The sequence below is a fragment of the Colletotrichum costaricense genome (assembly GCF_030867565.1).
Source record: "Colletotrichum costaricense strain IMI 309622 chromosome Unknown Scaffold_9.1, whole genome shotgun sequence".
NCBI lineage: Eukaryota > Fungi > Ascomycota > Sordariomycetes > Glomerellales > Glomerellaceae > Colletotrichum > Colletotrichum costaricense.
Genome location: NW_026848238.1, coordinates 539629 through 561889, shown reverse-complemented (window position 1 = coordinate 561889; position 22261 = coordinate 539629). Strand labels below are relative to the sequence as shown.

Sequence of the window (22261 nt, the reverse complement as noted above, 5' to 3'; positions counted from 1 at the left end):
AGGAACAAAGAAGCCTACACCCAAAAGTTTGTGGTATCACTGAAGTTTACACAGATGCCAGGAACATCGTTGAATCCTCCATCTCAAGCCCGTCCCTCTACGCCGTCTTGTGGTAGTTTCTACCCTGCCCCACGTTGGCTCTCAGCTGTTGATTCTCACTGCAGCACCTTCTGCTCAATTATCAGCCAATAAAATTCTCCGAATATTACCTGCCACACACATCATGCTACGGTCGCCGGGCCGCAGTAATGTCCTAGTCTTCAGATCACTCACCAAACACAGTGGGTAGACCTCTGTTGCTTACATACCGCATGTCTACTTGAACTCCACGTTTGCCTGAGTTTGAAATTGGCATCAGTTGTCCAGGTGGTTCAAGAGGAAGGACACCGAACAAAGAATTTTACCAGTTCACCGCCAGTAACAATATAGTGTGATCTAAATCTTCTGCTCTGTCATGTACAGCTCATAGATATTCGGTACCTAAAGTATGCTCAGTCTGCCCAGGCTCACGAATAAATCGTAGCGGCGATATCAGGTCTATGAATAACGTCCAGAGACTTTTCCACGTATTCATATCAAGCGACATAGTATGCAGGCCGAATAAAACGTGCTCAGCCAATATTCTATTCGATGACCATTTTACCTCGCAAGTCTTCCTTCCAAATTTTATTCCAGTCAGTAAAGCTCGCAGGTAAATCTAACCGGCATGTGAGTGTTGCAAGAATATGCGAGTGAGTGAAATTCAATGACTTTCTCTTATGATCTACAACATATCATGTTAACAGTTAGGGGTTTCCTCTCATCGAACTCTCTGGGCCTCACTACTTTAGCTAAGGCTGCCTCTTCCCACATTATGTCTTTCCACAGCTACTGTCCGCGTAATAGCTATTCCAGTACTGTCTGGAGTCGGAGATCTAGGACTTGCAGGCTGCGAGACTGTTTCAGCAGAGATTTGAGCCTGTGCTATTCTTCCGGTCCTACAATTTGCCCTATTACCTAACCCCTGCATCTCCCAGCTGAGATTCTCGTCACTATCAGACATTTGCTTGAAGCCATCCACGCGACGATGGCTTCCGAGCTGACTAGATTTACTACTCTTGACGATATGTCCTTGCGATGCCGTAGGTGCAGTTTCTTTTGTGCGCCCACTACTGCGAATGGACAAACTCAACCATCGCACGATAGTTCGGTCAAACACCGGGCGAAGCATAGGGCTTGAAGCTACCATGACAGCAATGCCTGATTGGAGTACTCCACTTATTGATGCAGAAGCAAAGCCTCGAGTGATGTTGACGAAGTCTGCGGTAAGGGTGTAGTAGAGGCGGACGCCCGAGAAGATTATCGTGCTCCAAGCCAAGCTCAGGTCAGCAAACGATGATTGCCGTGACTCGCATGAGGAGTTCAAATGATCCGGGTTGAGCGGTAAATAAAACGCGCTCCAATCATCATGGTGAAACACAACTTAAGGCGTCTACTCACATGAAACCTGCTCCGAATACCACACAAAGAGCAATTTTGTGGGCTCTAGCCATTTGCAAACCACTGACAACCTTGATGGGAAGCACCACAATGACTATGTCGGTGATGATATCGAAGATGGCAACTGCACTGAAAGCCAAGGTATAGTCCCCGCAGCCAGTCTTCGTAACATTTATGTCCCAAGCACTTTGAATCGGCTGACAGATGACGAAGCCAAGAAGGGCCGTATAGAGCGCCCATATGCATGACAGGCCAACAGCAACCCAACTTGTTGCACGAAACCATGAGCTGCTCTGCGAAAATATGCGTTGCATTAAGGTTATAATGCTGAGCTTGATCGCCAAGAGCTCGCTAGCGTACAAAACCTGTGCTGCCAGAAAGATTTTGACGAAGTGCGAAATGTGAAGGTTCGGATCCAGAACGCTAACGTCATGGCCAGCACCGCCGAGGATAACTCCTAATCACAAATGCATTAGCCGCTTTAGTTTTCGAGTTGGATGACAAGATGAGCGTTCCTACCTAGAATAAAGCACGTTGCAACACCGTAGTAGAGAAGCTGTAGGGTGAGTTCTTGCCCAAAGATACAGTCGTTCTTGCCGGTGACATACCTGCCCAGAGAAATAGAAGTAATCTTCCATATGAAAAGATATTCCCGTTATGCGACGAGAAATAAACCTCATGATCGTCCATAGCGTTGTCAGCACCATCATGATGCACGCTGTCAAAACCAGTGAGGCTCCATCGCGGGTTAATGGCGGATACCTGTCTGTAATCAGGGTCGGAGACTCTTCTCGGAGTTCGAAGAAGATGGGCAAAACCGCGTCCATGTTGAAATATAGATACTTGTCAAGTGACGAAAATGAGAAAGGACCGCTCCAGGTACACGGAGATGATCCAGCGAGATCTACTGCTTGACTTTGTTGTTCTTGGAGGGGCCTCTGATCCTTTCGTTCCATTCTCTACCTCGCGGCCTCGAACCGAGGTTGCCAAGACAAATTTCTTTTTCACATCGACAAGATTCAGTCATTATCTCGAAGCGAACCCTCTTCCATGGATCAAGCCTTTCTCTCGTTATCGTTCATCGGTCCCTTGCGACAGAATCACCACATCACGCAACCAACGCAGTTTACCAACAAAATCAAGTGAAATATCCTAGAAACCTCGCTCAGACCCCTGTCGGCAGGAGGTTACGGTTCCACATTCTACGAATCCGACTGTAACCTTGAACCAACCGCATAGTGTAGACACCTGGACCTTACCCATTACGGCAAGTTGCAAACTGAAGCAAACATTTCCCCTTGTCTAGTGTCTTATAATCCACTCAAAGGAAGAGGCACAGCTTCACGTACTATGTATTCTCACGGGCGTTGACGGGCAACTCCGTACCTGATGCCAGGTTACGACATGGGCAATAAGGGGATGCCAAGGGCTCTCGCCAGAAACTCTTCACCAACAACAATTCGGAACAGTTTGCTGCGGAACGCGGCTATTGAATCAACACACGGGGTTCTGCCACATTGGATCCTGACCATGTTTGCTAGATTCTTGTAGCGGAAGGAGTCCGTTGTTCCGTGCCTGAAAGGCACTCCGATTGGAGATATGCTTGCAATCATCGCCGGCGAACACGAAGCTGCGTGTCCCAAGCTTCAGGTTCTTCAAACTAATGTGGTATTCAACCGCCGTGTATCTTTTGCTTCATAATGCAGGATAGTGGAACCTTATTCCCATAGTTGACATGGTGGCAAAAATCCGCTGTGATGTCCAACAGCCAACCTGAATGTACCAACAGCAGAGCACATGCATCAAGCCGGCCCGCCCATTGCCCCTGCGCGAAAAGATAGTTGAGGTTAGATGGGATACCAAGTCTCAGTGGGCCTCGTACGTGCGGAATTCCCGATATCTGCACCTGAAATTTGGTATCCAGTATTATTCTGTCGCGAACCAAGGTTAGGAGCCGAACCGAGATACAAGGCCGGGTTAAAATCTCGCCAGCGATAACACGTTGTCATTCATTACTAGCTCCAAGGCATTACCAGCATGTATTAATTATGTCCCGCCCAGTCCTACCCACGTCGCCCCGGGAATGACTGCCCATCTTTCATTTCTCTCATTTTCAGTCTGATTCTTTGCGACTCAAGATACAAAGCGAGCAAGATGACTCTTTGGGACTGTATTGTAGTCGGAGGCGGCATCGCCGGTTCCGTGGTATCAAACAGGTTGCTTCAACAGGACCCAACCCTCAGAATCCTGCTCGTTGAAGCTGGCACCAACACCCATGCCGTCGAGAACATCGAATGGATTGACATGAACAATGCCATCGGTGGCGAATACGACTGGGGGTTCTCCTCTGTTCCACAAACCCATCTTGACAACCGGGAGATTCTATCGCCCGTCGGTAAGGGACTCGGAGGTGGTAGCATTATCAATGGGGGTAAGCTCAACTGTTTTGCGGAATTGGCATGGGTCATCTAACGACTAAGAAGCTGCCTGGGCCCGCGGTCACAAGGTTGACTATGACATCTGGGCCGAGAGAGTTGGCGACCAAAGATGGAGTTACGAAGGTCAACTTCCGTACATGAAGAAGACTGAGTCGCTTTTTGACAACTTCACCAACCCCCTTTCTCACGGGCACACTGGCCCTGTCAAGGTTCAGTCACCAGGATCCACCGGTCGCGTTTTCCCTCTCCGCGAACCCCTACTCGAGTCTTGGAAAGAGCTTGGAATCGATGCACTCCCTCAACTGGACAACAATGCCGGAAACAACCTTGGTGTTGCAGACCTTCAGGAGAACAGGAACCAAGGAAAACGCCAACTTGCTTCGCTCGCTTACTCCCTCAAAGGTATTACGGTTCTGACCGATAGCTTGGTCGCCAAAGTCCTGATGGAGAAGCATCCAAAGGATGGTCATCTCGTCGCTCGTGGAATTAGGCTTGAGAACGGGACCGATCTTTTGGGACGAGAGACCATTCTGTCTGCTGGCGCGTACCGCACGCCGCAGATCCTGATGCTTTCAGGCATCGGTCCCGCGGATACCTTGGAGAAGTTTGGTATCCCCGTCCTTCTGGATCAACCAGCGATTGGCCGGAACTTCCACGATCACGTTCTGATCCCTACGATCTGGCAACTGAAGAACGCATCAGCAGGATACGCCAAGGAGTCCGGCAATCCCGTTTTCAACCAGTCTCAATACGCACTAGGGGCTTTCATCGATTTCATGACGGTCACTTCTCTCGAGAAAGAAGGTCTAGCTATTGCCATTGCCGAAGACGAGGGATCGGTCCCGGATCCCGCTGTACATCCGTTGCTGAAGCAAGATCGCGCTCATTCATCACACTTGCTTCAGTACTCGGGGGTTTCCGCGGATGGTTCAGCCATCTTGATGATTTCGGTTGTCTTTATCAACTCTGCCCGAGGTTCTATCACTATCCAATCCTCCGATATCAAGGATGCACCACTCATCGATCCCAACTTCTTGGGTACTAACGTCGACCGCTATGCTGCTAGGGAGACCATCAGACGCAACATCAAGTTGCTGACTTCTGATGAAACGATTATAGGAAGAGAGGTGGTGGCGGGCGAGCTGGCGGCAGAGCCATTGACACTGAACTCCACAGACGAGCAGATCGATGCCCGGGTGCGCGAGATGGCAGGGTAAGTGACGCCTTCCTGCGGATGAAGACAACTTCTTCTAAAACATATCACAGGGGATGCTACCATCCTGCAGGCACAGCCTCCATGGGTACTGTTGTGGATACAGACTTGCGCGTGATTGGGGTTTCGGGTCTTCGTGTTGTTGATACTTCAGTGTTTCCTGTCTCCGTTTCGGCCAACCTACAAGTGGCTGTCTACGCTCTAGCAGAGCAAGCTGCTGAGATCATTGGGTCAACGATGAAGAAGTGCTAAGCCTATCGAGTCAATGAAACGGGGGTATAATGTCAGAAATTTCGAAAATCTCCTTTGCTTCGGCATTAATCTCACTAAGTTCTCAGGCTATCTCACTGTAGATCATCAAGATAATGTAAACGAAAGTTCAGGAGGCTAGTTATTCAATTAATGTGGTAGTAACATGTAGCCTAAAGCCTCATGTTCATCGTCGAGTTCAACTCTCCAAAGCGGATGTTGCTGAACGTCACCTCAGGGTTGGCCACGATCGAGGTGATAACCGAGGGGTTACCCTCAGTAGCGTTGCAAGGGCCGTTGTTGCCCTGGTCAAGCCACGACATGAAGGTCGAGTCATCCCACCACAAGCTCATGGCCAGAACCATACCACGCGACATGGCACCGCCCATGACCTCCATAGCACCCAACCGCATGAAGTCGGAGGCACCAGTGGCCTGGCAGTACTCGTCGTTCATGAAGTTGATCTTCGGGGGTCCCTCGATGTTGACAACGTTGTTCTGGATGACCTTGCCGTCCTGGACGTACATGCGGCGGAGCTCCTTGAGCTTGCCGTTCTGGGCGGGGAACTGCGTGACGACAGTGAACTTGCGGGTAGTGTCGACCTTGTAGTCGGCACCGCGGCCGTAGAAGTCGGTCACGTTCACGCGGTTGGCGTTCCAGGCGCAGCCGGACTTATCGCAGACGCCAGCCTTCTCGCACTCCTCGCCGGTGCACTTGTAAAGGCCGGGCTGACTGCAAGGGTGAGGCGCGATGTGAGTTGCACGAGAGTTGGCCTCCCAGATGTCAAGTTCGTTGCAGCAAGAGCCCTTTTGGTCAAAGTTGCCCTGATTCTCGTGTTAGTAATGCACAGTGTCGGGCAGGGAGACAGAGGGGACTCACAACTCCGTTGATGAAGGACGTCTTGAAGCACTGCGCATCGCAGTAGCCGGTGCCCCACGCGGGACCAAGCTTGTTCAAGGAGCTTGTGTTTTTGCCACCGTCCGGAAGCATCTCGGACAGGTACAGCGCGCTGTTCATGCCGCAGGGCAAGTTGACCATGTCGACGTCGAAGCTGAACTCAGATCCCGTGAGCTGGATCATTTCGTAGCGCTGCTTGTTCTCCTCCAACAGGTAGATGCGGGGAGAGACTTTCTGCTTGTCGGCATTGAACATGGTCAGACGAATGTCCGTGCCGTGGGTAGTGACACCCTTGGTGCTGTAGTCGGCGATACCCTGGATGTGGCAGTTGGTCGCGCACTCCTCGGGAGTGGTACAGGCAGTGGAGTTGGGCGGATTGTTGCCGGTAAGGCAGCTCACGCCGCTCGAAGTCTTGATTTGATGCTGACTTGAGTCGACGACGAGGTAGTTGGTCTTCTTCTGGCAACCATCCTTGACGGTGCAGCGGAAGGTTTCGATCTTGGGGTGTTCATCGGTAGAATTGCCAGGCGCCTGACCGGAGACGAGGCTGGCAAGAAGAAGAGTAGCGGAAAGAATGGAAAGCGCCATGACGGGCAAGGTGCAGATGCTGAGTTGGTCAACAAAGTGCGAAGAAGGTCAAAAAGGAGTGACTTGAAGTTGAGAAAAGCGAAGCTTGTGCCGAACTAGAGTCGTCTGAAGTCCCCAGCGGCAACAACGTCGAGCTATATACTTTTGATGAACAGCATGACCGTCCCATTCGAAACCGAACAGACTCTAAAATCATCAAACTGTTTCAACCCGTCAAATTGGGTTCGGAGACCCCATGAGGATCCATCTGGAGTATTCCGACAAGCTTTCGGGGTTCACTGGTTGATTGCCTCAGGGGCTAAAGGGGCCACTGTGACTATATGCAAGGGGCTTTGGGTGTGACAGCAATTGCGGGCAGTAGCCTCAATCTAATCTATCTATCAGAGGCGGCTCAAGTAGGACATGTGCAAGAGGAAACTTTGGGGACAACGACAGCAATGGCGGACATTGGAGAATAAGAAAGGACCGAACGGTCGAGGATGGAGCATTGGGCACTTGGGGGCCATGATACCCGAAAGGTTGTCAGGGACTACCCGGCCTTTATTTCGGCAAAGTGGGATGAGAGCCAATATTTCTACGGATGAATCCGTGTCTATCGCTCCCAATTGTCCCAAATTGGTGTTTCCTTCCCACAGTTTACCGAACAAGCGCGATTTAAACTTTCCTCCTGTAACAGAAAAAGGGTTTCGCAAAACTCTATCGTTAACGATGCATCGCCTCAGAGGGTCACCTACTCTAGCGGCATTATATACACGAATCAGATTTAATCTAGTCGTTGACAACTATCCACGCATCCCACACTCGCCGACGGCTACATCGCTCAAAGCTCAGGTAGGTGTCAAGTCAACTACCCAATCTCCGTCCCATGTAGCAGAGTAATAACTTCCAGACAGGAGACCTTAGTTCGGGCGTTGCACCGAATCGCTCGCAGCGAGCCCGAATACTCGGTACGTGAGAGTCGATGCTGCCAACTTTACATCTACTCGAGTGTATAACATGACTGGCATACGCGGGCATATCCAACTGTGGCCTCCGTCCCTATTATCTTTGATCACTTGTACAGATTCAATATATTGCATCTTCTTCCATGGCTCCTACTCTATCACGAGGATCCATCATACAAGCTCAAAGATTCGCCATTTAAGTAAGTAATCTTACGCTTAGAGTTCTCTGCACGATAGCCTTCACTTCTTGATCTACGCGGCACGACTGCTCAGAACTGACCCTAGCTCCCGGCTTGGGTGCGGATCTGGCTTCTGCCCCGGTGTTCGCGGCGAACTCGGATCAACTGGATGTCCTGACTTAGCATTGCTGATGGAAACTGAGTTTCTTGGCTTGCGGATAAATTACGTGTAAGTCACTGGTAAGGTAGGGCCAGGGGTTTGTCACACTCGCGCTCCTAAGTCCCCGTTGAAGCTGTGGGGCCCGCAACGTAAGCGGACTTTGCGAGTCGCGGCAGCTCCGAGGTGTTTTTATCTATCTCCGCGTGTCAAATTGAAGTTGTACAATTCCGTGACTAGAGTGATATCTGGAATCTGGCGAGCATGAGAAAGTGCTGGTGCACATGCGTCGACAATCTGCTCGATTTTGAGCAGACGAAGAAGGCTGAAAGCACCAACACGAGAATTGATCGATTCTGTGAAAAAATGGCAAGCCGCTGTGACATCATGAGTCAGACACCAGCTTCGCCATTGAGAAACAGGTATCAAACCTGGTGGCGTTTCGTTTCGAGACTCTTGGATCTTCACATGCATACGCAGGCATGCTTAATTCGTCTGAAGTCAAGGAAAACTGATTCGAGTTTCTTGCAGTAGGACTTCTCTCAGTTTTCTTCTGAGCCGGCCAGAAACGCGTAGCAACTGTCTCCTGATAGGGTCATTCACAATTTCAGGGTGCTCAGTTGTTCTGAAGACTTCCAAAGTATGAAAGGTGTGCATACGGCCACGAAGTTTAGCGAGTTCGGCCAGATCCATTCAAGTTCAGCTGTTGATGTAGGACCTCAGGTGCCAATTATCGTGCTCGATTGCTGTTGCGTAAGGTAGAACAACACGACTCTCAAATAGCTGAGTATGTATAGCACTTCTATTTATCGAAATACGACGTTATAGTAGTTGAACAGGGGTAGAGACAACCAACATGTATGATAGATAAGGGGACCACGCCTACCCACCTCCGTACAGACATGGTAGTATTGGCTATTCAAGCAAGTCAAAAATCCTACACAATGCCGCACCTGCGTTTAATATCCTGAACAACTATAACAATCTAGTTCGGTTTAAGCCTTGGTTCTTGTTCGTGGGCCACCTCATCGTTGACTTGTCAATAGGCGATCAGGTTGAGCAAATGTTTACATTCCACTCTTGATGTCGAGGACACAGACTTCAGTGTTTCCTCCCCTGCATCGATATACTTCTGCTAACGCGACTAAAACAATTGCATGAGAAGCGGATTCTTGTGCATTCAGACTGAGTACTCCATGTCCCATTGATGATTTCTAGACGCCCGTGTCCTTTACGTCTTTTTCCTGTCTCGCCCGAAAGTTTCTAGTCACTTGCACTTTTGAAGGAGCAACTAGGCTTCTCCAAGCCATCGATTTCCAAGAGATCCGAGCTTTTACTTGCGAACTTTGCTTTTCCTGTCGTCATCGAGACTTCCGCAAGAAAGTTGATGTTGCCAACTTGCTGCTATATTCATGGGGACGAAGGCTCGTAAATGCACTCAGAATCCACATAGTATCCGAATCTCCTTCTGCATGAAGTACTTTTCACAAGGATAACCAAGCTGAGTGAAGTTGACAATGTCCATCGCAGCGATGGTTCGGCAATGTTACCCAAGAAATCATAATTCAGGGCATTTAGCCTAGGTTGGCAATCGTCAAGTCGCAGCTGAAAAGTGCGGCTGAATCTCCGCCGCTTGGCAGATCCCACGTGATAGCCTCCTGACAACCTCTCCATAGGGTCTAAACATCAAGACTCATGGTCTTGATGAAAAACACAATCACAACACATCATCTCGTTTGCCAGTCGCGGCTTATATGCTTTTCTCTCCGGAAAGCAATCTTTATTGCCGCTATCATCGACACCGTGAGAGTCAGGCACCAGCTCCTTGGCTCTTACCACCGTGATCGCGAAACTCCATGTCACCACGACCACCAGACTATCTCTACTCAACAGCGAAACTCAACAATGGCCGCTCAGTATCAATACACACCCTTCTCCACCCCAAAATCAATCCGCCTCATCCGCCTCGTCAACACCGCAGATGAATCCTCCCCTCTCAAATGCTCGTTTGAAGAAACCTCCCTCGACAACCCAGTCTCCTACGCAGCCCTCTCCTACACCTGGGGAGGCGAACCCTCAAACGTCCCCCTGAGAGTAGTAAACACTACCACCATCACAACAGCAACTTCCAATGGCGCCCAGCAAATCCAACAACCCCCGCTAATGATAACCCCAAACTGCGCCGCCGTCCTCAACATCCTCCGCGGCCCACGCATTCGCGACCTCTCGCTATGGGTCGACGCCGTCTGCATCAACCAGTCCTCCAACGACGAGAAGAGCGTCCAGGTCGGGATGATGGCGGAACTCTACGAAAAGGCAAAGTACGTGTTGGTCTGGCTCGGCAACGAGTGGGCTCCTGCTTCGGTGCTTGCTTTGTACAAGGGTGTTCCGAGGGCGAAGAACGATCAGAAGCGAGGTGAGCGCCGCCGCAGAACGTAAATCTGAAGCGCGGGAGATCCAACCCTGCGTCTCAACTTACACCGCTTTTGCAGGTAAAATACCTCCCGTCCTCTCACTGACGCCCCCATCACAGACCTAGACCCAACCCTCCTCTCCAAAATCCAACGCGCACCCTACTGGCTCCGCGTCTGGACCCTCCAGGAAGCAACTTACAGCAATGCCTTCATCCTCTGCCTCGACGGCGGGGGCGAAGCCCTCTCCACCATCCTCCAGAACTGGGGCGACGCCCATAAAAGTCACCCGGACCCGAACCAGCTCGCCATCAACATGCGTCGGAAAATCATCACGGACGTTTCTACTACGACTGCTACTACTGCGGATGTTGCTGTGAATGCCGCAGATGCCGACGAGCTGCGAGAAGCGGCGGAGATTGCTGCGCGCCGCGGGAAGTTGGATGTCTACCAGCTCAGAATGCTACTGTACTTACAGGCTACGGAACCCCGTGACAAAATCTACGCCCTACGATCTATATTCCCAGAGACCTTTGGAAAAGTAGCGGTCGACTACACGGATCCCGTAGGAAAGGTTTACCGTGAGGCGACGAGGCAGCATATCCTGGGACAGGACAGTCTCACCCATCTCCTCCTCCTCGATGGAGGAAACACCTCGCCATCAACATCAACAGCAACATCAACATCAACAACGACAACAAACACTTCTCCTCCAGCCCCAGACCTCCCCTCCTGGGCCTTAGACTGGAACAAACAAACCACAGACGGCAGAATCCTCCTCGACGTCCCCTCATCTTCCTCCCGCAGCAGCAAACCCTCCTACAGATTCTCACCCGACGCACACACGCTCTACCTCAAAGGCAGGAGCGTCGCGCGCGTAGGCGACAGGATCAGCCCCAAACTCCCATTATTCGACCTATCCTTTGTCCTAGCAGACAAAAAGCAAGACTTCATCGCCTGGGTAGGTGACGCCAGACGTGTCTCCCAGGCCTTCCTCGCAGACATCTTGTCCCCGCCGCCCATCGACGCAAGCAAAGAAACTCAAGAAAACGCACTTGAAACCTTTCGCAGCATCCAAGCCCTCCTCGTGCGCATCCTCCGCGCAAACCCACGAACGCAACCCGATGCCGCCTCCTTGACCGCGGTCTCCACACCTTCAGCACTCGCAGAGGCAGTAGCGTCACAGACACCGCCCGCCTGGTTGAAGATAGGCAACATCACCGCGGCTATGGGCTCTGGCTGCATGTTCCTCACCACTCACAACTACTTTGGGTTCTGCGTTTCGGAGCCGCAGCCGGGAGATGAGATCTGCGTCTTTTCGGGGCTAGATGTCCCGTTCGTCGTTCGGTCGAGGGGGAGCGGGGGGTATGTAGTCGTCGGGTATGCGGTCGTCGACGGGGTCATGGACGGAGAAGCGTGGTCTGATGACGAGGGCGAGTTGGCGGAGTGGGCGTTGGTGTAGGTGCTTGACGAAGCGTCCCGTCAAACCTCCAGAACCGGGACCATGAATTCAACCCAGGACACCCAGGAATGGGGCATCTCAGGCAGGATCCCCAAATAAACACAGGAAAAGAGCCAGACAGAAGGGTAAACAAGGCATTACATATACCCATCTCCCCGACCCCAAGCCCGGTCCTCCCGGAATCGGCACCGGCAGTCCGCACCACTTACTCAGCGCCACCCCGGCGGATCCACCAGAAAACATAACCTTACCTTAGCTTCGGACTCAACAATCTCCTCTCCAAAGTCCGAATATCTCGATCTTCGATCCCCCATTTACCCATCTCCCCCTTTCCTCCACCTCCTCTTGAGCCCCAGCTAAGCCTAGGCCAGGATATGCTTCCGTGTTCCCCCTTGCATATTACATCCGTACGGTCCGTACCCGGTCTTAGGAGGGCGGTCAGGCCACAAACCATTCTCTAATTTCGTCTCAACGTCGTCAGTCCGGGGGTGATCACATCAGTGGACTCCATACGGAGAATAGTTTAGACTCTCTGGCGTGTGCAGGTTCCCCAGAGCCAGCGATCTGGGTTATGTTAATGTCATCTCGATCACCACGTGGTTCCGTTTCTTCAGTTCTGGAAATAGCCTGGGGGGTTTGTTACTGCTGCACCGTACCGTATTGTACGGTGGTCAACATGATGTCACCCATGGAAATTTCACTACAGTGACAATATATGTAAGGTCATGTCGTAGAATGAATATATGAACAGTTGAACATTAAGACAGCAGACAGCTTTTATCTAGTCTATGAAAATAACCCTCCAACGCCGAAACAATGCATTGATGCTGTGTCTAATGCAGGGCGCTCTCGCCCGTCTCCGCCATGAACTTTTGGCAGTTGAGAAGTGTACGTAGCTGATCGCTGACCTCCTCGAGTCTTCCAATGACCTTTTTGTTGCCGTCAACGAAACCCAAGATGGAGTAAGGGATGCCGGTATCCTTGCAGAACTCCTTGACAAAGACCTGCGCCTTGCGGAGATTGTGTCGCGGGACGCGCGGGAAGAGGTGGTGCACGGCCTGGAACTGGAGACCGCCGTGGATGAAATCCAACCAGGCGGGGCAGTCGACGTCCATGGTGGTTCGAAGCTGTCGCTGGGCAAAGGACTCGGACTCGCCAAGGTCCGAGGTGGACATGCCCCAGTGAGACAGAGTAATCTGAACATGCAGAGGCATAGTGATAATGTGAGAGACCAGGACGAAGGCGACGCGGATGGGCCAGGTGGGAAGGGTGTTGAGAATCAGACGCCAGCCAAAGATGTACCAGAAGCAGGCCATGAAGGCGATCTCAGTCGGGCGAATCCACCAGGCCTTGGAGGCACCCAGGGAGGAAGATCTGCGGGACAGGACGTGAAGCCAGGAGAGAAGGTAGAGGTTGAAGCGAGCGATGCCCATGACGGGGTAGTAGGTGTACGCCTGGTACTTGGCGAGAACGTCGGCAGCGGCATCCCAGACGAAGACGAAGCCGTCGTAGTAAGTCGACTTGATGGACTTGAAGAAAGAAGGGCAGGTAGCGAAGAGAGGGACGTTCTGGATATCGGGATCGTGCTCCTGAGGCGTGTTAGTTACGTAGATCGAGACGTGATGGATAATATGGAAGACTTACAGGCTGGTTGGTAATGAGATGGTGGACATTGTGACTGCTCTTCCACCATCCCATAGAAAGGCCGCAGCAGAAGTCGGCAACAAAGAGACCAATGAGGGTGTCAAAGGTAAAGTTGTGGGTGATGGCTCCGTGTCCAGCGTCGTGGGCAGAGAACATGATCTGATGCCAGAAGAGACCCAAGAAGCAGGCCGAGGTCATGTACCACTCATAGTGCAGAGCAGTGAGGAAGAGGGCGAACAGAGTCGAGTATCTGCACATCTCCTTGCCATAGTCCAAGTAGGGGCAGTCGTAAAGACCAGCATTCTTGATACGCTCATGGAGCAGGCGGTACTTTTCCTGGATATCGCGCTGAACGGCAGGGTCGAGAGAAGGGTACTCGTCGAGATCCTTGTTGATGTTCTGTTGGATGGACCACTCGGTGTACTGGTCGGCGGTCATGCGGCTCCGGCCCGACAGACCGGGGCCGGCGGCGAGGGCATCGTCGGTTGGGTCTGCAGGTGCAGCAAGACGACGTCTAATGCCCGTCTCAGTCTGGGGCTCGGGCTTGGTCTCGACCTCTGCACTGCTGCATTCGGAAGTCAGGGACGTGCGGGAGCTCCCGCCAGATACATCGGAGACGGCATCGTCGGCGGAGTCATCTTCATCGAGATCGGACGAGGGGCAGTCGACGGCAGCGTCCGTGGCATCATCTGCAGTAGCACCGGCAGCGTTGGGTGCAGATGCGGGTGTTGTGGTCTCTTGCTTGGTGTAGACGCCGCCCCTAATTGGTGGTGTCATGTTGATCCAGGGACCCGCAGGTTTCCGGCCGATCCGAAAGGCCTTCATGGTGTTGAGTGTGGCAGCCGAATGGTACCTGTCAAAAGCGATATGTCAGCACACTAATTCCACTTAACGCATCAACATCGGAGTCCGAATGTCCAGCGAATCCGAAATATTAATTGGCCCTTTCCCCCTTCTCCCACCATTTGGACCATGTGGGAAAATAAGCTTAACCAGACTGCTGATTATATCTCAGTCGCTTTCGCATTCCCGGATGCTTCTTTTTTCCCGACGTCCCACCCCTTTTCAGATTATTTATCCGAACCCGCGGGAATGATGGGGGCACGCCGCATAAGGGTCCAGATTCGGAGGGGGTTCTCAGCCTCAAGCTGAAGATGGTGGGAGGGGGGCAGATGTGATGCACCCAAAGGTTAATTGGACATGGAAGGTAAGTCGAGCCTCTTACACTTTGATCTCATCGGTCGCATCTCTTCCAACCATGTGCAGGATAGCCAACTGGCCACCAGGATGCTTGCCCATCCACCCGTCGAGGCGAAGAACCATTTCGTCAAGAATGACAATTGTGCGTCCATCTGCAATCATGCCCTCCACCTCGCGGGGGGTGATGATTCTGCTATCACGATCCATTTTCGTAATTGTATGGATCGTTTCGTTATTCGATTAAGAAATTTGCGCTGTGTAGCCAAATTTCGGATTCGTCGAAAAAAGAAGGATCGACGATTTCTTATTTGGTGGGTGGTGGTGACGAGGTTTCGTCAACGTGGTGAATTCGAGAGGGTGACTGCTGGAAGGCAGGAAGGGAAGGTGCGGTCGAACTTGGCCCAACGAACACAAAACCCCAATCGAACTCAGATTATCGCCACACAGTTGCGTACAAGGTCAACAGGCAGTTGAGGTCCAGTCGCAAGAGGGTAGGAAGAAGAAAAGGGAAGAGTCGGTTCGGTGGTGAACCTGGGTAGGTGATGGTGATGCGCCGGGGACGAACTGGCTGGTCGAAGGTGGGTGATGCGGTATTTACGTATTATCGACCTTGGCTTGCTTGGGGGGGTGGGCTGGCTGGCGGCAGGCAAGATGCGCGGTGACAGGAAAGCTTCAGGACCCTGTCGGACAGCTTTCGGTTCGAGATGGCGAGAAAGAGAATTTACGGCAAAGGCGAAGCAGTCGACACTCGTGCCATTTTCAGATGAGAACAGACGACATGGACATGACCTGGGAATTAGGAAGATGGAGGGGGGGCAGGCTCTGGATAAAGGGCAGAACAAACGAGCAAGAGTCAAGAGAGAGAGGGACGGGAGAGACAAGAAACGGGCAGACGGGACAACGGGCCAACGTAACAGGGCGACGGGGGGTGTGAGGTGAATGGGATAATACTGGATGGATGGATGGATACGGATACTGGGGGGAGGAGGAGGAGAGACGAGACGAGACGAGAACGTGAGAAGAAACGTGGATGGAAAGGAGCAACGCAACAGGCAAGCCGCAAACCAGCTCCATCCAGGAGAGAGAGAGAGAGAAAGAGCAACAACCAGCACCAGCAAAAGCACCACCAAGAAAGTACACCAGACGAGACGAAGCAAGCGGCGGCGGCAAAGATGCCAGGGACGGTACGGTACCTACTCCGTATACCCCGTGGCTCATCCCCGTACGAGACTACGAGTAACGAGGAGCAAGCAGGTCGTGCAGTGCGTGGAGCGTGGAGCGTGGAGCGAGGCGAGGGTGCCCAGGTAAGGTGGTTCTTCAAAAGATTTGTGGATCATTTTTTTCCATTGCATCCACACCCACTTGGTTTCTTGGATTCACCACCAAGAGTCAACCCACTGCCACAAGTGTGTGCGGGCTACTGCTGCTGCTGCTGCTGCTGGTGTCGCTACTACTCATAGTGTGAGTGTGAGAGACTACCGTCGGTCAAGGACAGCTTGTCTTCGATTTAGGCAGGTCGAAACAGTGCGCGTGGGTTCTTGTGGGAGGTGCAAGTGACTGGATGGGGACGGGATGGATATGGGGGATTGGGATTAGGATGGGACATGGGCCATGCCATGGGCCATACCATGGGCCAAGGGTGAGAGAAACTGTGGACATGGAGACATGACATGGTGCAGGGGGGCGGAGGGGGAAACCGATGGAGAGACTCTCTCTCTCATCATTGAGATGCAAGAAAGTAGTCTTTCCAATCTCCCCGACTAGCTTCCCACTCCCAGATGTCCCGCCAAGACAAAAAGGAACCGAACATCAGCCAGGTTGTGGTGGTTGTGGTTGCAGCCAAGGTATCGGATTGCTGTGCCTACAAAGTGGTGTAGGTAAGGTACTCTGTGTGTCTGTATGCGCGATGGCGTAGCTGTGTGGACATGGCAATCAGACATGTGGTGAGTGAGTAAAAATGAAAGAGGTATGAACAGGTAAGGAGAAAGCTAAACAAACAAAAATGTCTGTGTGTATGAGATTCGACGCTGAAAATGCAGGGCAGAATGAATGACAGCGAGTATTCGTATGGGTACGCAGAGGTACGCAGGTACGAATACGTACGAATAATGGTATGGACACATACGCGCAAGTTTGCAAAGAAAAAAAGATTGACAGAATGGAAATGGACGCGCCCAGCTCATTCACGGCCAGGCCACACCCCTCCCCATCTGCCAATCTTGTTTCCCGAATCCCCCCCTGATCCAATGTAGTAAATTGGCCGTTGGCGCTTTCGCTAGCCCCGGGGGCGCAGCTTGTTGCGTTGCTGCTCTTCTCTTTCTCGCCTCTTGGGAGCTTGGGGCCACCGGGCTTGCTGGAGAATGGGGGCTGGGCTCTGCAAGGTGCAACTATGCATTGGCCATTTGCCTTTGCCTCAGCACACGGCAGATAGCAGACGAGAATAACAGACGAATGACTCTAGATTGAAGCAATTGTAAGAGATTTACGAAGAGTGAGACTCGAAAATCAAACAAGATGGGCGTGTACCGGGGTGAGCGAGGATGGAAGGAGAAAAAACTTAAAGAAGAAAAAAGGAGAAGGAGCTTATCTGATTGACACCAGTTGACCTTGCGCCGGCGGGGGGGCCTGGGCTGGGCAGTGGGAGCCTTGACAGGACCCTGAAAGGCTGAAACGATGAATATTGGGGTCCTTCTCAAATCAGGCACTTTTCCAATGTTGGAGAAGGCGGTGGATTCTGCCATTCTGGAAGGTCATTCCTTGTCTTTGCCTCCCTACCATTGGACCCGAAGACGGTACGAAGTGCGCGGGTGGTGAGCGGTGCGCAGTGCGCGTATTACCTGAACATCACATCCATCACGGTCGACATGGAGAACCGTGACGGTCACCGGAACACGGCTGAGGAAAACTGAGGAAAGAGAAGAGCTCCTTGGGACCTTCCACTATTCAAACCTTGGGGGCTCTTGAGTGGGTGAATAGGTAGCTTGGCAGGGAAGGAAGGACCGTACTCGATACGGAGGGGCGGGACCACCTTGGCAGGAAGTACGCACTTCAGTACGCGGGTGCAAGTGCGCCGCAGGCTAAACTGTTGCAACGCAATTGCCCAGTTCTCCATTCTCCAGACTTGCTGCACCTTCCAGGTTTCTGGGGCCTCGCGTTGCCCTTTCCCTCATTCACCTAAGCTCCTTCCCAAGTCACTTTCCAACAGGCTAAGACTAGGCAAGACCAAGACCAAGACCAAGCAAGTGCACCCCTCCGAAGACTTGGCAGCCGCACACAGACACTTTGGCATTTCGCACCACGCACCTCGCAAAGAGTGGAAGAAAGGAAAGAGCGAAGAAAAACAAGTTGGCAAGAGTCAAGAACCCCCAAGAACACGCGTCTTGAGTGGGAAGCGCGCCAGAAAAGAATGGAGAACAAGTGGGACGAGGACCCAGGACCCTTGAAACTCAATTCCACCGTCCCGCGAAGAGACACCAAGGACACATTGACACAAAGACGGCACCTGCTCTGAGAGAGACGGGAGAGACTAGGAGTGTGGCGATTGTGCTGGGAATGCCCTTTTCTCCCATCGAGCCTTGACTCTTGAGTCTTGACTAGTGTAGAACCGAGAACCCCTCATACGGCAGATCCGTCTCCATGGTTGAGTCTTGAATGACAAGTGCATGTGTGGGTGGGAGAGTGAGAGGAGAGTCTGGAGTCAAAACTTGACCCAGGTTTTGAACATGCGATAGAATGTTTCTGGAAATGCCGCTCAAGCTCTGGCTAGACCTCCCACCATGTCTCGACTCTTTCTACCTTAGTCTTGGGGGAGCCTTGGCCTGGTTTGTGTGTGTGTGTTTGTGTCGCAGTCTTGGTTGGAGCGGCTGTTTGAATCTTTTGGCCCAATCCAATTGTCTCGTCTCTTGGTTTTCTTGGTTTTTCTTTGACCTCTGATTGCACATGGCAACTTGGCAAGCCGCAAGACCTCAAAGGGAACTGTTTCCCTCGGCTACTGTACGCGGTCAAATTCAACCCCGTCCACCTTGGTCGCTTGCCCCTCCCTGGTCCTTCCTTCCCCGTGCGAGGTGGTGCCAGGTGGTGGCTCATTTAGCGAGCCGAGCTGTTGGGGCGGAACCAGACGAAATTGGCCCGAGGGAAATGGCGCGCCTGTCAAGGCAGCGCCGCAGGGGAGGGAGGGGCAACTTGGGCAATGGCAAGCCAAGGGGGGGTTCGGAACTTGAAAAGCCACAATGCGATAGCATCCGTTCGAAATGCGAACGTGCTTTGATCCTCCAAGTCCTATGACCCACCGTTGATAACGAACTCAACGTACGGATACCCGCGGGAAGATTAATTGATGAAGGACAGACATCATGTTACAATCCGAAATAAACGCAACAAAAAGATGATGGACGGGTGGCCAAGTGGGGGCATCCCGCAAACCGAGGTATGGAGCAGAAAGACGGCAAGAACGACCAGAAGCAAACTCAGGAAGCAGCAAGTAGCAAGCTGCGAAAACGGGAAACACCGTAATCATCCAATGGCCAGGCTCCAGCCTCTTGGCTAACGGAAGTTTCCCCTTGGCGCCGCCGACTGCGCCTCGCAAAGACCCCACAAAACGTCAACTGCGAACCCGAAGCGGGAGGGGATTGATGGGTGGCGCCGACTTCCTCTAGTTCCTACCATGCGGCATGCCTCTATCTACCATCTACCCGCGGTTTCTCTACTACCTGAGGTAATCTATACTGCTCATCTATCTAACCTCACATCACGGCACTCTATCATCTACCAGCAGGATGTGCTCGTGCTGCGTGAGAGGTGGTTCACCGATGGTCACAAATCTCGTTCCAATTTAACCTCCTAATTGAGCGTCATGTCGCAGCAATAGCCAAAAAACCTAGCCGCTGGGGTACTCCGCGCTCGTCCTATCTAACTTTTTCATTTGCTTCCCTATTTTATCTCGTTCCGTGTTTGCGAGACGAATGAGACGAGGCACACAACACACGCCAAACAATTGGCATCCCATCTCTTCGGGTACACATAGGTAGGTGACTTTTTTCCCTGCAGGCTGGCTGCACTGCACTTGCTGCAGGCCTTCCATTGCGGGATGGTGGCTGCATCCAATCACCCTACACGGTGCACCTCCATCAGCAACATCAGCAGGTTCCTTATAGAGGACCAAGCTGTGCTATGTGCGTCTTTTTTTCCCCCGATTCGTTTCTATTCGGCAACAAGAGTTTCCAGACTTTTACCACCGAGCTCGTGCCAGCCAGCCTTCCAGCGCCTACCTAGCGAGAGAGTCAGCTCGGAAATAGCGCTCAGCTGAGTATCTCGTAGCCGAGGTGTGTGTACCTAGGCCTTAAGCCAGGTGGTGGTTGTTGGCTGAATCGCTTTTTGCCGTCTCACCTATCCGATATCCCGGCACGGTGACGCTGCATGTGCTGCTGCTGCTGCAGCGCAGCAACACCAAGATTGAATTGAAGAAGCGGGAGCGGGCTGGAACTGGAACAGCTGCCATGCCTGTCATCCCAGAAAATCTATACAACTTCGAAAAGGAACCCCACTTAACAGCCACGACTAAGGACCGGGGCCCAGGGGTGTGGTGAGCGAAGCGGAAGTCAGCAAGGAAAATAGGTGCGAGCCTGGCGACGTGCCATCGCCAATGGAGTGCCGCAGGAGAAAAATGTAGGTACCCGGAAGCAAGGCCGCGTACGTAATATCCCGTATCCATGTTCGAGACCGTTGAGTGGCACAGTCTGTCATGGGGCTCGCCCGTCCGCGGATTCAGAACAAATTGATGGGAAAGGGGAGGGATTTGGGGTCATCAGGGAGAGGGGAAGGACTTCTTAGGAGGGGTGGGGGCGTCGTATGGATACCTACGCAGTAACGGATACAACCATTCGGCCAATTCTGCCAACTCCCAAGAATATCTCAGAAAAGTGGTACGGCCAGACGACGATCCCTATGCAACTTTTCAAACTTCCTAGCTTCCGTTCACCGTCTCGGATCTTTTGACACTGTGGATAGCCACATTCGATGGAGAAGAGAAAGAAAGAAAGCAAAGGGGAGGGAAATAGCGTCATTGGTGTCGCAAGTCGGCTTGGATTCCCATTGAAGCCATAAGCTAGACGGACAATCAAAAGTGGGATGTTGCAGGAACAACACAAGACGATCCGAATAGGCGGCATGCAGAAAAGGCTGATGCGCAGTTGGAAAGCGCAAATCCCATACGCGTGATACGACCGAGGGAGGCAAAGGAGGGTTGGCAATACGCAATAGCGGAGACTAGCAGAAAGGGGTTTGGCCGTTCCGTCTGGCAAATAGCCCATAGATCCATGATGATGTTCATCAATGTTCATCATTCTCTTCAGCTCTTATGCCCCCTCTCTCGACTACTCACAGGCTCGTGGCCCATTGGCTGTACAGGACTTGCTGGCATGCTGGCTCCAGCCTTTCTGTCTCGTCCACTCCTGCTGATCAACTTGATTCTAACGAGTTGTACTCCGTAGACTGTGAGGCAGTTCCAGCGGCGTCATCTACCATAGTAATTCGGATGGGTTAGGGGGCCGCGGGCATGGCATTGGCGTGCGAGCTACGGGAAGCTACTTGAGGCTAGAGCTTTTCTGCCACTTTGGAGACAAGTTGGAGAAAGACATGCGCGATGGCACCTAGACATGCCAAATGCCAGCCTTTGAATCTACGCTTTTCCCAGCGTGGGATTGGCGCGCAGAGGTTCGCGTGCTGGATACGACACTAAACGTGGTTTCTGGGCCTGGACCCAGAATCCCGTCCGATTGAGATTCGACTCTGGACGGACCAAGATCAAGGGGCCTGGGATCTCCACTCGGTAACGGTTTGATTGGCTTTCCAGCAACGGCTTTCCTTTGCCCCGGTCACGAGCTCTCGGATTAACTCGCACTATCCCTCGTGGAGCTCGGATTATCCCCCGCTGACTCTTTCCATTCTATAGGTACCTAGCGCTCCATTCTAGACAGCTTCAGCCTCAGGCATAACCTTGTCTCTCCCTGGACGTTGAGCCTGCTGACTAAGGTTTCAAGCTGTTTCGGTCGCCACCGCAGCTGGTCGTCATTTTTCCCTCACGCACACCGAATCGCCCCGGCCGAGTCGTCTAATAACTGGTTATCACGGCACGGCCGACATCTACGTTTGGCAAGATGAAGCGCAATGTCCCCCAAGAAAAAAAGTGTTCTCGAATCATTGCATCCTTCATTCCGATACCCGAATTGACTCATCTGCTCGCCGTTTGACAATCTTCTCACTGCAAGAAACAATACATACATCAGATGGACGAAAAAACCGTACTGCCGTGAAACTAAAGCTGACTCGGCCAAGAAACAATCGGCCTTCGTCCGAGTCACGTGGAGTAAGATCTGTTGTCATCCCGTCTCCGGTTTGGGACG

The 22261-nt window shown here is 52.2% G+C and overlaps 8 protein-coding genes across 8 annotated transcripts; 4 read left to right on the top strand and 4 right to left on the bottom strand.

Moving 5' to 3' along the window:
* Positions 1-1157: 1157 nt before the first annotated feature.
* CCOS01_09008 (uncharacterized protein) lies at positions 1158-1316 on the top strand (the record flags this gene model as incomplete). Its single annotated transcript, XM_060457168.1, has 1 exon — positions 1158-1316. The coding sequence occupies one exon, from the start codon at positions 1158-1160 to the stop codon at positions 1314-1316; it is 159 nt and encodes a 52-aa protein (XP_060311868.1).
* Positions 1317-1475: 159 nt separating this feature from the next.
* Positions 1476-2306, bottom strand: CCOS01_09007 (uncharacterized protein; the record flags this gene model as incomplete). Its single annotated transcript, XM_060457167.1, has 3 exons — positions 1476-1936; positions 1999-2087; positions 2155-2306. The coding sequence occupies 3 exons, from the start codon at positions 2304-2306 to the stop codon at positions 1476-1478; spliced, it is 702 nt and encodes a 233-aa protein (XP_060311867.1).
* A 950-nt stretch (positions 2307-3256) lies between these two features.
* CCOS01_09006 (GMC oxidoreductase) lies at positions 3257-5382 on the top strand (the record flags this gene model as incomplete). Its single annotated transcript, XM_060457166.1, has 4 exons — positions 3257-3357; positions 3618-3910; positions 3963-5130; positions 5184-5382. The coding sequence occupies 4 exons, from the start codon at positions 3257-3259 to the stop codon at positions 5380-5382; spliced, it is 1761 nt and encodes a 586-aa protein (XP_060311866.1).
* Positions 5383-5552: 170 nt separating this feature from the next.
* On the bottom strand, positions 5553-6864 carry CCOS01_09005 (glycosyl hydrolase family 7; the record flags this gene model as incomplete). Its single annotated transcript, XM_060457165.1, has 2 exons — positions 5553-6203; positions 6259-6864. The coding sequence occupies 2 exons, from the start codon at positions 6862-6864 to the stop codon at positions 5553-5555; spliced, it is 1257 nt and encodes a 418-aa protein (XP_060311865.1).
* A 3185-nt stretch (positions 6865-10049) lies between these two features.
* CCOS01_09004 (HET domain-containing protein) lies at positions 10050-12017 on the top strand (the record flags this gene model as incomplete). Its single annotated transcript, XM_060457164.1, has 2 exons — positions 10050-10560; positions 10678-12017. The coding sequence occupies 2 exons, from the start codon at positions 10050-10052 to the stop codon at positions 12015-12017; spliced, it is 1851 nt and encodes a 616-aa protein (XP_060311864.1).
* Positions 12018-12850: 833 nt separating this feature from the next.
* Positions 12851-15068, bottom strand: CCOS01_09003 (fatty acid desaturase; the record flags this gene model as incomplete). Its single annotated transcript, XM_060457163.1, has 3 exons — positions 12851-13606; positions 13662-14514; positions 14887-15068. The coding sequence occupies 3 exons, from the start codon at positions 15066-15068 to the stop codon at positions 12851-12853; spliced, it is 1791 nt and encodes a 596-aa protein (XP_060311863.1).
* A 378-nt stretch (positions 15069-15446) lies between these two features.
* CCOS01_09002 (uncharacterized protein) lies at positions 15447-16169 on the top strand (the record flags this gene model as incomplete). Its single annotated transcript, XM_060457162.1, has 3 exons — positions 15447-15789; positions 15840-15902; positions 15940-16169. The coding sequence occupies 3 exons, from the start codon at positions 15447-15449 to the stop codon at positions 16167-16169; spliced, it is 636 nt and encodes a 211-aa protein (XP_060311862.1).
* A 4030-nt stretch (positions 16170-20199) lies between these two features.
* Positions 20200-21202, bottom strand: CCOS01_09001 (uncharacterized protein; the record flags this gene model as incomplete). Its single annotated transcript, XM_060457161.1, has 2 exons — positions 20200-20596; positions 20721-21202. The coding sequence occupies 2 exons, from the start codon at positions 21200-21202 to the stop codon at positions 20200-20202; spliced, it is 879 nt and encodes a 292-aa protein (XP_060311861.1).
* Positions 21203-22261: the final 1059 nt, after the last annotated feature.